The following is a 16,064-nucleotide window of genomic DNA, read 5'->3' as shown; positions in this document are numbered from 1 at the left end:
GGAAACACACCCCTTGAGAACTCCCACCAACAGGTGGGTGCAGGCTTTGTAAAGAACTGGGATTTCTGTATGAGCAGGTAGGGGCTAGGAACTAGCCAGATTCAAGTATTAATGGGAAAGTGACCTCATTCATATCCCCAGATGGGTGGGCTTGGGGGGATAGATGCCTGGACTACTTGGGAAGTGGAAGCAATAATAAGTGCTTCATCCACCTTATGGTAGTGAGAACCAAATAAGAAAAAGACAAGCAATGTGTTTTGCAAATTGAAGAACACTGTAAAATGAAATTGAAATTATGTGAGAGGAAGAAAAAGAGATTTTGCCTAAATTATCCAGAGGGATTATCTGTATTAGCTGTTCTTTATCTTTTTGGATCATAGACTCCTTTAAAAATCTATCAAAAGCTTCGAACTCTTAACCCAGGAAAATTCCCCTTCTCCCCTTCTTAACACAAACTATTTTTGCCTAGTCTAGGATGATTTTGTCCCCTCACCTTGCAGTCCTAGAGCCAAGGTTAAGGACCCTGATTTCTACTAACATTGACTTCTGCAACCACAACCACCGCCCTGGTATTTTTATTTATGGCACAAATACTTGTCAATGGTAACAGCACTGTGTCTGTAATAAGGTCCTCACTTTCAATGTGGTTCACTTGTCTTTTGGCCACAGCTCTGGTCTGGGTGCTCATGGTCAACCTCTTGTTCGGGGCTGGCTGCTGAGTCCAGCGACATTTACTTGATCCAGCCTGTCTTTGGCATGTGTCAAAATTAACACATCAAGGTAAATGTCAGCCTTTCTTGTACAGACATCCTGGCTCTCTAACTTTTATTGGAAAGGACATCAAGAGAGCAGCCTGGGATGGAAAGAGCACTGGGCCAAAACTCAGGAGATTCTCGACTCTGGTCTTGGGCTCCTCACTTATCAATGGTATGAACTTGAGCAAAGGACTTAACCTTAGGTCAGTTTCCTCATCTGGAAAGCAGAATAATAATAGTTGCCTGTCTTCTAGGGCTTTCATAAGGATCAAATAAAATAATGCCTGAGAAAATGCTGTGAAAACAGAGAAATGCTGTATAGATATGCATTATTATTATTGTTAAGGCAAGCTATAAGTAAATCAAGTGTCTTTTGGAATGTTATTTAATCTGAGAAATGAAGGTCTCGGGTTGTGGGACATTATCAGCCACAGCAGAGGAATAAGGAGAGAGAGCCCATTTTGACCAGACTTTGAGTTCTGATTCTGGCTCTATGCCCCATTCCCCAGGTAGAGGTACAAGCCCAGAACTCGAACATCTTTACCAAGAAAGAACATCTCACCTGATTTTTCTTCCTCAAAGGTTTGGAGCCCTGCTCAGTATTACAAATTCAAGAGGAAGATGGGCACGGATGTTAGCCCAGGGCCAATCTTCCTCAGCAGAAAGAGGAGGATTGGCAACAGATTTTAGCTCAGGGCTAACCTTCCTCACCAAAAAAAAAGAAAAAACAAAGCCGGCCTGGTGGCACAAGTGGTTAAGTGCGCGCACTCCGCTTCAGCAGCCTGGGATTCGCGGGTTTGGGTCCCAGGCGTGCACTGACGCACTTGACCACTTGTCAAGCCATGCTGTGGTGGCATCCCATATAAAGTAGAGGAAGATGGGCACGGATGTTAGCTCAGGGCCAATCTTCCTCAGCAAAAAAAGAAGAGGATTGGCATCGGATGTTAGCTCAGGGCTGATCTTCCTCACACACACACACATAAAAAAAGCCAAATTCAGCGTGACTCTACCACCACCCCTTCCCCACTTAGCAGTCATTCTCCAAGGTCTTGACATCGACAAACTCCATTTGATAAGCTCAGGCAGTTCTAGGAAGGAAATGACCATAGAAGGGTCTGGAAGTTTTCTGAATAACACATGCTTGTGACCTTGACCAGATCAGTTCTCTAGAAGCCATCCAGCTTGTGCCCAGAAAGCTGCCTTAACATCCCCTGTTAGAATTTCCTGGATGAAGCCATCCTAATATACTTCATGTATGGACACGGATATCGACACTTTACTATCCACCAAGGAGAGGAGCTGCTGCAATAATGTTTGACAGACCAACCTGGAGGGTAGGAGGCACCCTGCCAATGAGCACTGTGTGCTGAGTTCATGCTGACTGCCGCAGGATGGTCCTAGCAGCTGGCAATGGTGCTTCCGACTGTCCCCTGCCTTCTGAACACCAGGGCCAGCAAAGGGCAGGTAGAGATGAAGCAGACTTAACCTTCTCTTGGCTTGGTATGCAAGTTAAACCTTCATTTTTCAGTTCTTTAGTTTTAAATAATCAATAATCCTTTGAGGATAACCAAAAAAATCCTAAAAATGGAAGCTTATACACAATAGAATTGGACACACTGTAAATGATCTAAATATTTTCAATATTTTTAGTAAGATTTACAAACCAAGGATTAACATTTCTTGTTCCTGTAAAGACTTCTGAGAAACATTATTTTTCTTTAATAATGAAGAGTAAGAAACAAGCAAACGAAAAAAACCTCATACCATCTAGCAGAGTGCCAAAGTGCAAAGCCTGCAAGTACTCCTTCTCCCGCATAAAACCTCTGAGGGGAGTGGCCCAGCCTTCACTCAAAACTTGGACCCACTGAAGATCCAGCTGCAAAACAGGAAAGGCAGGTGAACATTTCCATAAGCTGTTTCCCAGCCATCTGGCCCCAGGGCAGTCCTTTCTTTCCCAGTTAACAGGAGAATGAAGGCAGAACCTTTTATGTTTTAAGTGTTCCCATATGTTATGCTGACCCATGGTCTACGGGCCAGATAAATTTGTGTCTAGAACTTTCCTACAGGACAGTGGTGAAAAGATTTCAAGTTGAGATGATTTATTTGAATACTTTAGGCTGTATCTATCCTTATGATGTGTGTGTTGAAAATTCACTCTTCTTTCTTCCTTTTTTCCACAAAAATTCTTGTTTGGCTACATTTTTTCACCAAATGTACTAGTTATTTGAATGAATTGGACAAACCATTGAGTCCAAGATAAAAGTCCAAATTCTTAGCATGATACTGAAAGCCCTTTAAGCTCTGGTCCCCTGGGGCTCATGTAGGGATTTCTACCTCCTCCCACTCCCCACTTGGGGGCCTATGGCCAAAAATGCCAGACAATGTATAGTCTAAACACACATGTGGTTTCTGGCCTATCACCCTCCCCACCTGAAAACTCCTCTTCATCCTTTAAAACCCAGCTCATGGGTTACTGCTCTGAAACCTTTCCTGTCAGCCCTAGCACTAAAAAAACTAATCATTAAATTATTTGTTCTTCTGTACTTTGCAGCCCGTTTTCTTATTGAAACTATCATTCCACACTGTAATTAAAATTATGTGTTTCTCATCTGCCCGGAGCATTGGAGTGCTCAGAATTTATTTTGTAACGTCAGGGGGCTCCGTTTATAAATTGTCATGATTTACTAGAGTATGGAGTCTTCATGAGCTGAAGCAAGTTCCCAATTTACTCTGTCTCTCATTAAAATGTCCAAAGTTTTAATGGATAACAAAAAGTTAGCAATGAAGACTTGATCACCTTATATGTACCAACTAACACTGACCCATAAAAAGGTCAAGGCATCTGCAGGGCAGTTTGCTGGGGCTGCATCTTATATCTTCCAGGTAGTAAAATCAATGCAACCAAAGCTGTCTCCCTCTCTCCTCAGACTAGACTCTCCCTGATGAAGGAAGAGCAGGATTTGCAGAGCAGAAAAAGTTCAAGGCATTCATATCACTTTAGGTCAAGGTTGCTTTTCGTTTTCTTCAAATTCCTTCTTGATTGCCCAAGAAGCACTTGTATTCTGGACAAACTGTTTTCTTAGCCGCTGCCAACAAATAATTACTGCCTATTGCCTGCAGTTTGGCACAATCAAAGGTAAAAATGACAACTATGTAAAATTGTCCTATGCAAATATACAAGTTACCTTCCTGGTCTGCCTCTGTAGATGGCATTGATCAGCTGCCTTGTGTAAACTCTTGGTAACAGATTTATTTGGAGAAAAGGTAAGAAATAATTGGCAAAATGAAGTGTTTTTCTTTATGGACATTGCATTTCCCTTATGCATACCTTCCTTAATGTAACTGTAAATGGGTTACAATGACTGATGTTAAGCCTAATTCTCCTTGGGCCAGTGCGCACCCTCTCACCTTGGTAATTGATAACGAAGGGAGAGCTTCAGCCTCAGCTTGCACCTGGCCGAGCTTGTTTTCCGGCACAAAGAGCTCATGGATGCCTTTGATTACAGTATGGGGTACAATGTTCTGAAATGAAGCAGAATCGTGAACAATTTGAAATGAAAACAGTAAAAAGAATGCTTCAGCTAATAGATGATCTTTCATGACTTTATTAAGTTAAAATCAAAAGACAACCAGTCCACCCACCTGCTCTTGCAGAAGTTCCACTACCTGCTGGACACAGTCACCCACTGAGGACAAGTTGGTTTTAAGCACAAGCTCAGGAGTTTCAGGTTTCTCATAATCAGAATCAATACCCGTAAACCCTGCAAGACAGAGGGTAAAAATCACATCTGCACCGACAGAACAATTGTTTTAATCAATAAGATATAACATGTGTTAGAATAACGTGTTAAACTGAGAATTCAGATTATAATAGAAAAGGTCAAACAACCATCCTTGACCTCCAGCCATAGATAAGAAAATATACAACTATATTGTCAATACAGAAAGTCCCTGATTTGCAACAAAATCTTTCTAAGTCCAAGCCCTCTGCAGCTGATTAGTTTCAAAAAGGAAGACAAGGAGAAGGAAAAACTCTGAAACACACACTCACAGATCCATATGCACTGTAGTTCTCTGAAATTTATTGCTTATGGGTGAGGCGATTGTTCTTGACAATTACAAGCCCACATTTTAATAAGCCCATGGATATAATGAATATATTATGGTTTGATAAAAAGTTGTGTATTCTAGGGGCCGACCCCGTGGCCGAGGGGTTAAAGTTCCACGTGCTCCGCTTTGGCGGCCTGGGTTCACAGGTTCAGTTCCTGGGTGCAGAACTATACCACTCGTCACCATGCTGTGGTGGCGACCCACATACAAAATAGAGGAAGATTGGCACAGATGTTAGCTCAGGGCCAGTCTTCTTCAAGCCAAAAAAAAAAAAACAAAACAGGAAGATTGGCAACAGATGTTAGCTCAGGGAGAATCTTCCTCAGCAAAAGAAAAAAATAGTTGTGTATGTTATATGCAATTTTGGAAAGCAGTCTTTGAAACTTCAGAGAGATTTGTGGGGACAGACTGAGAAGTATCAATAGCATAAGTAACTGACAATGGTGCCACTCACTGAGCTGGTTCTCCTACCTTTGATCTCCCCGGCTCGGGCCCGTTTGTAGAGGCCTTTTACATCTCTGCTCTCACAAATATTCAGAGGCGCATCCACAAATACTTCAAAGAACGGCAGTCCCGCTGATTCATGGATTTTGCGGGCATTCTCACGATCCTGGAAAAAAATACACATAAGAATGTAAGAAGAGGTTTCACAATGAAATTCTTCATCACAAAACATTGTGCGCTCTAGAATTCTATAGCCTTAAGACACAGTGGAGTTTCTGCAGAGGTGGCGGGAAACTCGTCCTTAAGTCCAGAAGTTTTGCTCTAGTAAACATAGCTCTCTCAAGGACTTTCAGAGAAAACCACGGGAAAGAAACTCTACTAAAGGACAGGGCTGGCAATATGGGAGCATTTCATTCAAAAGGTGTGTTCAAAGTATGCAGCGTCTTATTCGTAGTTCAAAGAAATTTCCTGTTTTGAAACAAGAAGAATGACACTCCACCTCGCTGATTTCAACATTAAATACACATAACCCGATGCTTTGACAATAAACTGCTGTTTTCTTCAGCAGGCCAAGCATTCTGGCCTTTTGGAGATATGAAATCACAGTTTAAAGTTTAAAGTTTTTCTTTTTTAAGTTTTTCTTCCTTCAACTCTGGCCAAATGTACCCTACAACTGTGAACGCGGAAGAGTTTATGTCAACCGGTGCCCTAGCGTCTGGAAATGAAGGAACTCTCTTCTTATAACCAATATTAAATAGAGGAAATGAGGGAGCAAGTGAGGGGAGGAAGAAACAGTGGGGGAAACTGAAAGCTTAACATTCCCTTGTGCCCTCCCCCCACCCTCCTCCTTTTCCTGGCAGTCTGAGAGCACTGGCGCTGTGTGTGGGAATTGTGTGCAGCCGAATCATCTTACCTTTGTGAAAGGAGAAATGAAGCTGGTAATGCAGACCAGACCAGCATCAGCAAACAGCTTGGCCACCTCGGCAATCCGCCGGATATTTTCTTCTCTGTCTCCGGGAGAGAATCCAAGGTTCTTGTTGAGGCCATGACGGATGTTGTCCCCATCGAGGGAGTAACATGGGATGGCGTGGGAGACAAGGTACTCTTCCAGGGCAAAACTTATGGTTGTTTTTCCAGCACCGGAGAGACCTGTTCAGAACAGGCAAGACAAGACTGGCATTGTCCCCAATTGTTTAAGATGATAAATTGTGACTTGATCCAGTAATTTAAGTGTAATTACACCTTCATTACAATCATTTGATTGACCTCAAATCAAAACCATTAAAATCTAGAAAAAGCATAGTTTTCTACAAGTACTTGTATACTTGTATTTCTTTCAAATCTTGAAATATAACTATTTGTCCCTTGTTAGGATTATAGCCTTTCAAAGCAAGCAGGGTTCATAAGTAGGGAGACCTGGGGGGCTGTGAATGGTTCTTGGTGAGTTCTGCTTTGCCTGCAGAATGTTTTAAAGATTAGAAAGTTGTGCATACAAATCCAGATTCTGGCTTCTCTTGAAAAAATCAGATCTGCTGACTGTTCTCTTATCCCCTCCTGACAGCAATCAGCTGGAGTGGAGGGGACAGGCAGCCCCTGGAAACTGGGAGGCCCACCTCCCTTGTGGACGTCACTAAACAACCATCTGACAACAGAGCCCACATACTGTCCTTTTGGCTTCAAGATGTTTCCAAGATGACTCTCAAAACATGAAGACAGAGAGCCCTCCTGAGCTAGGCTGCAGATGAATTTGAGCTGCCATACACTGTTAGGTGTTTGGAGTCTTTACGTGAGAACAGAGTTACCCCGTGCCTTTTGCCGTGGCTTCAAAGCACAATGATTGGAATATACTTTATAATTTCTATATGAGGACCAGCCCCGTGGCTTAGCGGTTAAGTGCGTGCACTCCGCTGCGGGCGGCCCGGGTTCGGATCCCGGGCGCACACCGACGCACCGCTTCTCCGGCCATGCTGAGGCCGCGTCCCACATACAGCAACTAGAAGGATGTGCAGCTATGACACACAACTATCTACTGGGGCTTTGGGGGAAAAAATAAATAAATAAATAAAATCTTTAAAAAAAAAATAATTTCTATATGAGACAAGACACAAGGAGAAAGGGAAAGAAATGCCACCTGCCAGAATTACTTAAGAGCTCCAAGTCTAAACTACCCTGGAAAAGTAGCAGTCTAAAAATTCAGTTGTCCTGAAGATCTCTGAACCCGAAGAATACGCCATCATGCCAAGCCACTGTCAGATGGTACCCGGGCACGGGAGAGGAAAAGTTAGGGGGGAAGAAAAGAAGGTCAAGAGGTTAATACAGAGAAGACAGCAGGAGGAAAAGAGGAAAAAGATGGAAAATAGAAGAGCAGGGATGAAGGACAGAGAGGAAGGGCAGAAAGGAGACTTGGCAAGAAAGGCAATATACGAAAGGTAAACCACTAGTTTCCATATTTTCAGCTATGTTTTAAAGTCATGCCCCTGGCTTTGACAAGAATCATTGGAAGAAATGGCTACATGAAGAATGTGTTGGCAATCTTTTTAAATCATTACTGAAGACATTGTTTATTATATTATTATGGAACTCAGTGTCATTTGAATAAAGACTAATATGATAAATTCCTCTTAAACTTTATGTCCAGTCGTGGGGTAGGAGAAATGGAACTCCTGAATCTCTAGTATGTTCTCTTGCATCATAAAATGAGAGAAATAATAGAAATTTCCTTCGATTTTTCTTCAGCTCTCAGGAAACTAAGAGCTAAATCACAGTAACTGTATTAAACTAGATTGTTGGCCACTTTTATTTCAATACATTGGGGTAACATTAATTACATTTACTGAGAGTTTTACTATGGGCCAGGCACTGTGCTAAGTGAGCATATACATTTAGTTCTACCTCCACCTCTGTGAGGCAGGTACTATCTTTATTCTCATTTTACAAGTAAGGAAACTGAGGCTTAGAGAGGTTAGTTGGCTTGTCCAAAATCACACAGTTAATGTAGGTGGAGCTGGGGCTCAAATCCCAGTCTCTGGATTTGAAGTATTTGGTTTCTTCTGGTCTGCCTGGTCAATATCCTACCTCTGTAACATGAGAATACAAAATAAATTGGGAAAAGATGATTTTTTAAGAGTAAGAAAAGACAGGGGAAGAATACCCTTCAGATTTTTTTTTTCTCTTCTACCATTTCTCTTTTTCTTTTCGAGGATGTTCCATATTAGAAAAAATGGACTCTGTGTTTATGACCCAATCCAAAAGTTGGGCAAACACATGAAGGCAAACATATCATGAATCAAACACATAACAAGAGGGAAACATCTGGAACACAGCTGTGTTTTATCCACCACAAAACATCACGCCTCTCGAGGGAGTGGGGGGAAACATTTCAGGAATCATGACAGGTGAATACCACCTATTGGAATACAGCAGGCTCCTTGCCCACTGTCTATCCTCACCCCAAAAGCTGCAAAAAGTCGTTTTACCAGGAATGAATGGAATCAGGAAACCAAAGCATGTGCCACAGGCACTAGGCAAAAACTTGAAAAAGAAGAATGAGGCTGATTTAGACAGGAATGGGAAACACTCAGAATAGCAATAAAAGATGCAAAGCAGGTCCTTCCCTGCAATATTCTATAGAATTATCTTCAGATAAATCAGCATTTGTGAGCGATAGCAACATATGAGTTGATTTCATAACCTTGATAAAGATATCTTTGGATCTGAACTCATCTGCATTTGAAATATCATTTCTATTAAATGCACATGGTTTTTCCTTTTGAGTCCAGGCTATGTCAGACTTATATTCCCAGGAAACAATTTCCTCTACCTTGCACTCAGAGTATAAGGTAACAGCCTAGGACTAATCCCATTTCTGTCACTAACCCTTAGCTTTGACATTCTGTGGCTATAAAAACACAAGAAAGGGGAGATTCATTTGGTCACCTCAGTGAGAGCAAGTTATTTCTGTATATAAGGGGCAATCCTCTGCCAAATAGAAATCACTAGGTTTCCTTCTTGTGTAGATTCTTATGTGCTTTTTTTTTAAACACTGAATGAAATAGTTCCCTAGAATGTTAATACATCAGAAAACAATAAAGAACATCTGTAAACATCCAAAACTTTATGGACAGCCAAACGCTTGATGTCGAATTAGGAAAGCTCCATTCCTAACTGCTAGTAAATGTGTTTAGGCATGAACATGAGAATTATGGAATTCCTTAGAGCTGAAAGGGAATGTCATAATCAACTTGTCCCATCCCTTCCCGCCAAAGAGGAGAAAACTGAGAACTAGAGATGTTCCATGACTTGATCAAAGTTCTACTTCTCACTGATGGTAGAGTTAGGACTTACACTGGGGCTTTTTACTACAGCTCTCAGCCTCCTTCTAATGTTAAAAATAAACATGTAATATATGTCATATGTTACACTAATTTTCTTAAAATTGTGTGTCACATGTCGATTTTCAGTTAAAAAAAAAACATATATATTGCAACATGGCATACCTGTCAGCCACACGGTACATCCTCGGAACCCGCCCCTTGTTCCAACCACCTGCCCTCTCTTGTTCCTGCTTACATGGTGGGCCTGATAGATGACATTGGTGGATTTCTGCTGGCTCTACAAAACAAGACAAAATCAAGCAGAATATTTGATTAATAAGATAATAAATATATATAAATATAATAAAATAACATTACATTAATAGTCTTCCCTAACTGAAACGGCTCTTTTATAACTGGCACACAGAGTAACGTTTATTAATTCCACTAATTTAGAAACAGACACTACCTTTAGAATACTCCTCATGACCCTTTGAAAGTATAATTTGAATGAGACAATTATTGATACAATGTAAAAGTTCTGGTTCCATAATATTTAAAAATGTGCACCTTTACATAACGGTGGGGGGAATGCCTTTGTTTCTATAGATGCACGTTCTTCCCAAGCCCTATGGGCATAAACTGAAAATGACCTAAATATTCCAACCGCTGAGGAAATACTAGAGTGAGGCTGGTTGAGCCTCACTCTCTACAGAGCCAAGGAGAGGCCCAGATCACAGAGTAAAGAGTTCAAGTCAGTAATACTCCTCTCGGTCCCACCTGATATCAGACCTCAGGGACTTAGGAGTTGAGTCCTTGAGTGGAGGCACGATGCCCAAGGCTACTTTTTCATAAGCATGAAACTCTGCTTCCACTTTCCCAAGGGTCAGTGTGTGAACATTTTAATTTTTCAGAAAGCCCTGCAGAAATGGAAATGTACCAGTTATTAGTCTCGTAGGCTGGTTCAAATCTCGAATGTTCTTATTTTTGCTGTAATAAAATCAGCCCACTGAGGACACACATTATCTGATCCTAATCCTAAACTCTGGCTGAAAGGCATATGTCTGATGAATAAAATAGGTTAAATGAACCAATAAATACAGATTTTGGTGGACATTTTTTTTTTTTGGTGAGGAAGATTAGCCCTGAGCTAACATCCGTTGCCAATCCTCCTCTTTTTGCTGAGGAAGATCGGCCCTGAGCTAACATCTGTGCCCATCTTCCTCTATTTTGTATATGGGATGCCACCACAGCATGGCTTGATGAGAAGTGCATAACTCCACCCCCGGGATCCAGGCCTGCAAACCCCGGGCCACCCAAGCGGAGACCATGCACTTGACCACTATGCCACTGGGCCAGCCCCTCTTGGAGCCTTTTAAACACCACACACGTACACTCACCAAAGCTAAGAAAGCACTGATATTCTTTGAGCAAGACCTGAAGAGTCCTAGAAAACTCTGGGACACATAAGGGAACTCTGGAGCAAATCAAATCACCTCTTTATGCCACCTCCTTTGGGGAAAAAAAAACAAAGTAGAATACAACTAGGACCGTCTGGAGGCTTATATGAAATACTGGATGTGAACATGCTCTGTAAATAGCAAAGTTCTCTACCAATGTGGATGCTGACAATTATTATTCAGTATATACTTCCAACAGGAAAGCCTGGAGCCAGCTGGATTAGGACCAGGAATATGGCTTCAAGACCCAGGGGGAAGGGCCTGCTAGAAAGGCACAGAGCCCAGCAAAGGGGCATCCAGGCAGGGGACGGACATTATTCGTGTCAGAGGAAGTTAAGAGGAAGGTGTTGAAGGCACAGTGGGATCAGCTGGGTTAAGTTACCTAAAACCCTCCAAAGCTGGATGCTCTGATCATCTATCAAGCAAACCTGGTCAGAACCCAAGATTTAGAAGGGGTTAGGATATAGTCCAGAATGCGGCAGGTTAGACAGCAGTGGTGGCTTCACTAGAAGGTTCATAAACAAGAAAAATTAGGCTAGTCCCTGAGTTAATTAGAAGTATTTCTCCTCAGTGAACAAGAGCCCTGAAGGTATCCTGAGTCCTTTGTGCCAAGTGTACTTTATAGCTTAAGGGTAATATTAAAATTTTCTTTTTCTCTATTTCCTTGTTAACCACTGCCATTAAATTCAAGAACACTGTGTCTGGAGATCAGGCCCCAAAGTCAGTCCATCTGTTCACGCATTGATTCTTTCAGTAAATGTTTGTGTAAATGAGCTCCTACTATGGGCCAGAGCCATCCTACACACTGCGAACACAGCACTGAACAAGGCAGAATCCCTAGCATCATTTTGAGGGGAAGTACAGACAAAAAGATCAAGCACCTGGGGCCCCACTCCCCGGAGGAGGGGGAGGGTCTCATACATACATCTGTATATTATACAAAGATATATAAAGAACACCTACAACTCAAGAATAAAGAAAACCCAATTTTTAAAAATGGGCAGAAGATTTGAATTGTTACTTCACAAAGGACGATACACAAATGGCCAGTAAGCACATGAAGAAGTGCTCAATGTCATTAGTCATGAGGGAAATGCAATTTAAAACCAAAATGAGACGCTACTGATAACATATAATGGCAGCAAGGACCTACTCCCGTATGTTATAGAGGAGACGTAAAGTGGTACAACCATCTGGGGGAAAAAAACTGGCAGTTTCTAATAAAACTAAACACTTACCTCCCCTATGACTCAGCAATTGCATTCAACAACATCTACTCAAGAGAAAACATGTACAGGTATATCTTGGAGATATTGCGGGTTCAGTTCCAGACCACCGCAGTAAAGTGAATATCGCAATAAAGCGAGTCACACGAATTTTTTGGTTTCCCAGTGCATATGAAAGTTATGTTTACACTATACTGTAGTCTATTAAGTGTGCAATAGCATTATGTCTAAAAAAACAATGTACACACCTTAATTAAAAAATGCTTTAGGGGTCGGCCCAGTGGCACAAGCAGTTAAGCGTGCGCACTCCACTGCGGCGGCCTGGGGTTGGCCGGTTCGGATCCTGGGCACGCACCAACACACTGCTTGTCGAGCCATGCTGTGACAGCATCCCATATAAAATAGAGGAAGATGGGTACGGATGTTAGCTCAAGGCCAATTTTCCTCAGAAAAAAGAGGAGGATTGGCATCAGATGTTAGCTAAGGGCTAATCTTCCTCACACACACACACACACACAAAATGCTTTATTGCTAAAAAATGCTAACCATCATCTGAGCCTTCAGTGAGTCATAATCTTTTTGCTGGTGGAGGGTCTTATAAAAAACACAATATCTGTGAAGTGCAATAAAGTGAAGCACAATAAAACGAGGTATGCCTGTACCCACAAAGAGAATTGTACAAGAATATTCTTAGCAACTTTATTTGGACCAAAACTGGAAATAGCCAAGTGTCCATCAATAAGAAAATAGATAACAAAAAATAAAACAAAACAAAAAAACTCCAAAAAACAAAAACCCAAAACTGTAGAATACTTATATAATGGAATACTACTCAGCAATAAAAAGGATTGGACTACTGGCACATGCGATATGGATGAAACTGAATGGAAACATTACACTGAATCAAAGAAGTCTTACAGAAAAGAAACTACACATGACTCCATTTATATGAAGTCCCCAAATAGGGAAAACTAATTTGCTAAATCAGAACAGCAGTTGCCTCTGGGGTGATGACATTGTTAGATGTTTTGATAAGGGTTTGAGGTAAAAAAGTGTTTGGATTTGTTGGAACTCACTGAATGTACACTTAAGATAGATATTTCATTATGTGTAAATTTAACTACGTGCAAAAAAGAGAGCCATTAAAAAAAAGTAAGCAAACAAGAAAATACATAATAAGACTCAGATGGTAAAATTATATTGTTTAACATTGCTGCATTTATGGAAGAGGGCTCTGATCCCAATCACAGCATATTTGACTTACGGGGCTGCTGCCCACCTGTGCGCAGCTTAATCTGTCCACAGAAATTTTTTTCCTCTCTCTTTTGGCTGTTTCTTCTCCCAACAAGCAGAGATCCAGAATAAACTCCACGCTTTGTTAGTCTTCTGTGGAAACTTAGTTATGATCTTGCTAACTGCCTCCCAACAAGTGCTTGGTTTTCAAAAACAGTTCGGAATCCACCGGAAGGAACTACTCTAATACAGTACAGTATTTAATAATTAATTTCTGAACTTTTGGTTTTTATTAGCTGCATCTTAATCATGAATGTTTGTACAGATTTTCTATCATGCCAGCAATGTTTAAACAACAAAATATTTTCAGATACTGGTAGTGAGCTTTTTTGGTTCAGGAGGATATTTTGCTTCTTATTTATCTCAGATTTACCCTTGATTTTCTCCAAAAGGCAAACAAATAAAATAGAAGCAGCTGTTTTGCATGGTATTTTAACTGTAAAGGGGCAGGGCTTCTGAAAACTTCTTTTCCTTGTTGAGACCTTCCCTCCCTTCTAAAGGGCATATGGTATTCTCTACATGTCTGGTATTTTCACCATAACCATCTTTGCCGAAAGCATTATAGCCTCATAACTGATTGGCTGTAAGGCAATTTTGCCATGAAAGATAAAACAACAAAAAATAAAATAGAAGAGGGACATTAAAAAGGACACAATGAAACATGTAGTACATATCTGGACTACATTTAAATGTTCCATCGCATGCCCAGTCCTTATATTTCACCAAATCATCTAAGCCAGATTCTGTGCCAAATACCAAAATTCTGTCCACATCACGTTCTCCAGGATCAAATAGCAAAACAATTTTCACCATTTTCAAGAAATTTATACTCATCAGGAATCACGTAACCATTTCTTTTTGAGGGGAGGGAAGTAGGAGGAGGAGCTCGATTCTTCTTTTGTCTCCAATTTCTAATACTGCATGATAAATTTGGTAAAGATGGCACTGGAGAACAAGCTGTGGTATCTAAATTAGCTAAAGAATCAATAATTAATGCTCGAAGACTGTTGTGAACGACTAGCCACCTCTTTTATATTTGTCATAGCTTGGTCAACTTTTGGTTTTGGACCGGTGGGAGAAATGACTGTCTTCATCAAATGATTTGCAAACTGTTATCATTTTCTAGTATAGTATGCAATCTTGCTTCACATTATCTTATTTCACACTTTCAGTAAATTTTATCTCTGCATTTTCTAGTTGAAACCAAACTGTCAACCAGTTATTTCATCTTTCACGGCAATATTGCCTTACGGCCAATTAATCTTGCAGGGAAAATGTGGTGAAAATACTTGTGCCAAGGAAGCTTGTGGCCAAAGTACCTAGAACTGGTGTGCTAAGCTTTGGAAAGAAAGTGGCTGTCAGAAGAAGGGTTCTCTTTATGGAAAATCAATAAAACATATGTGAAAGAAAAAAATGCTTCCCTCCTTGTGCGTAGAAACAGAGCACATAGACATCCTCGGCACCTCGTCTAACACTGCCACTTAGCAGGAAGTGGCCCAGAAACCGCACAGTTGGTGGCATACTTCTATTCTGGATCTCTAAGGAAAATTTTGCAAAAATTCCTACCCTCTTCCAGGTCACTGGTCCAGAAAAACTCCCTGCAGAATGCACAGGAATAGCATGAGTATGGGTTTTAGAGTCCAGCAAACCTGGGTTTGAAACCTGCTTTGAATCCTACTTGCTCTGTGACACTGGGCAAGTTATTAACATTGCCGAACCTCCATTTCCTGCTCTGTCAAATGGGGCTAAGAATAGTTTCCTCACAGGGTTGCGGAAAGGATTAAATAAAATGATTTTGTATATAAAGTATCAAAGAAAATACAGGACACACAGTAAGATGTTGAATTTGATGAGGCCCAGGTGGCATTCAATCTAGTCTGGAGAAATCACGGTAGTTTGTTTAAATCACCCACATTTAGAAATGTTCTAGGGATTTGGGTCACTCTGAGGCAAGTCTGGGGAGGTGGGGCTCATGATCAAATCAGACAATGGATAAGACAACACTTTGTATGGGGTGAAGAGTAAACACACACACACCACACACACACACACACATACACACACACACACACACACACACACACACACACACAGACAAGATGCTGTTGTTCTTGCTGCTCTGATTATTATTATCTTTGAACCAAAGCCCAGCCAGTAAGTCCGGCACCCCGAGGTGCACCAGTTTGAAGCCTCCCCATCCTACCCCAAACTCACTGCTCTCTTGCTGGCTATCTCGGTCACGAACCCTTTGTTACCAGCAAGAGGAGAGCCTTTGCCCCAGGTCAGCCTCATGAGCTATTAGAGTTGGGACCTTGTCACACAGTCGGGGGCTGCAGCGTGTATCTCTGCCAGGTCCACCCCTCACTCCCATTGGTGATGCAGAAAGGGGAGTGCCGAAGGAGACAGCCTCAGCCTTGATTCTGAGTGACTAGAAGAAAAGAAGTGAGGTGGAGAAAGGATGTG

At 41.4% G+C, this 16,064-nt stretch overlaps 1 protein-coding gene across 1 annotated transcript in view; it reads right to left on the bottom strand.

Moving 5' to 3' along the window:
* Positions 1 to 16,064, bottom strand: part of PAPSS2 (3'-phosphoadenosine 5'-phosphosulfate synthase 2) — a 77,953-nt gene that overhangs the window by 19,923 nt on the left and 41,966 nt on the right. Inside the window, exons 2-7 of the mRNA XM_058543458.1 lie at positions 9,806 to 9,920; positions 6,223 to 6,458; positions 5,337 to 5,475; positions 4,398 to 4,516; positions 4,164 to 4,277; positions 2,520 to 2,631 (exon numbers count right to left, since the gene is read on the bottom strand). Of these exons, the coding sequence (XP_058399441.1) occupies positions 2,520 to 2,631; positions 4,164 to 4,277; positions 4,398 to 4,516; positions 5,337 to 5,475; positions 6,223 to 6,458; positions 9,806 to 9,920 (835 nt within the window). The remainder of the gene's footprint in view (positions 1 to 2,519; positions 2,632 to 4,163; positions 4,278 to 4,397; positions 4,517 to 5,336; positions 5,476 to 6,222; positions 6,459 to 9,805; positions 9,921 to 16,064) is intronic.

The sequence above is a fragment of the Diceros bicornis genome, chromosome 6 (genome assembly GCF_020826845.1).
Source record: "Diceros bicornis minor isolate mBicDic1 chromosome 6, mDicBic1.mat.cur, whole genome shotgun sequence".
Classification (NCBI taxonomy): Eukaryota; Metazoa; Chordata; class Mammalia; order Perissodactyla; family Rhinocerotidae; genus Diceros; species Diceros bicornis.
The sequence above is the reverse complement of the archived record's forward strand: the minus strand, read 5'-3'. Positions and strand labels throughout refer to the sequence as shown.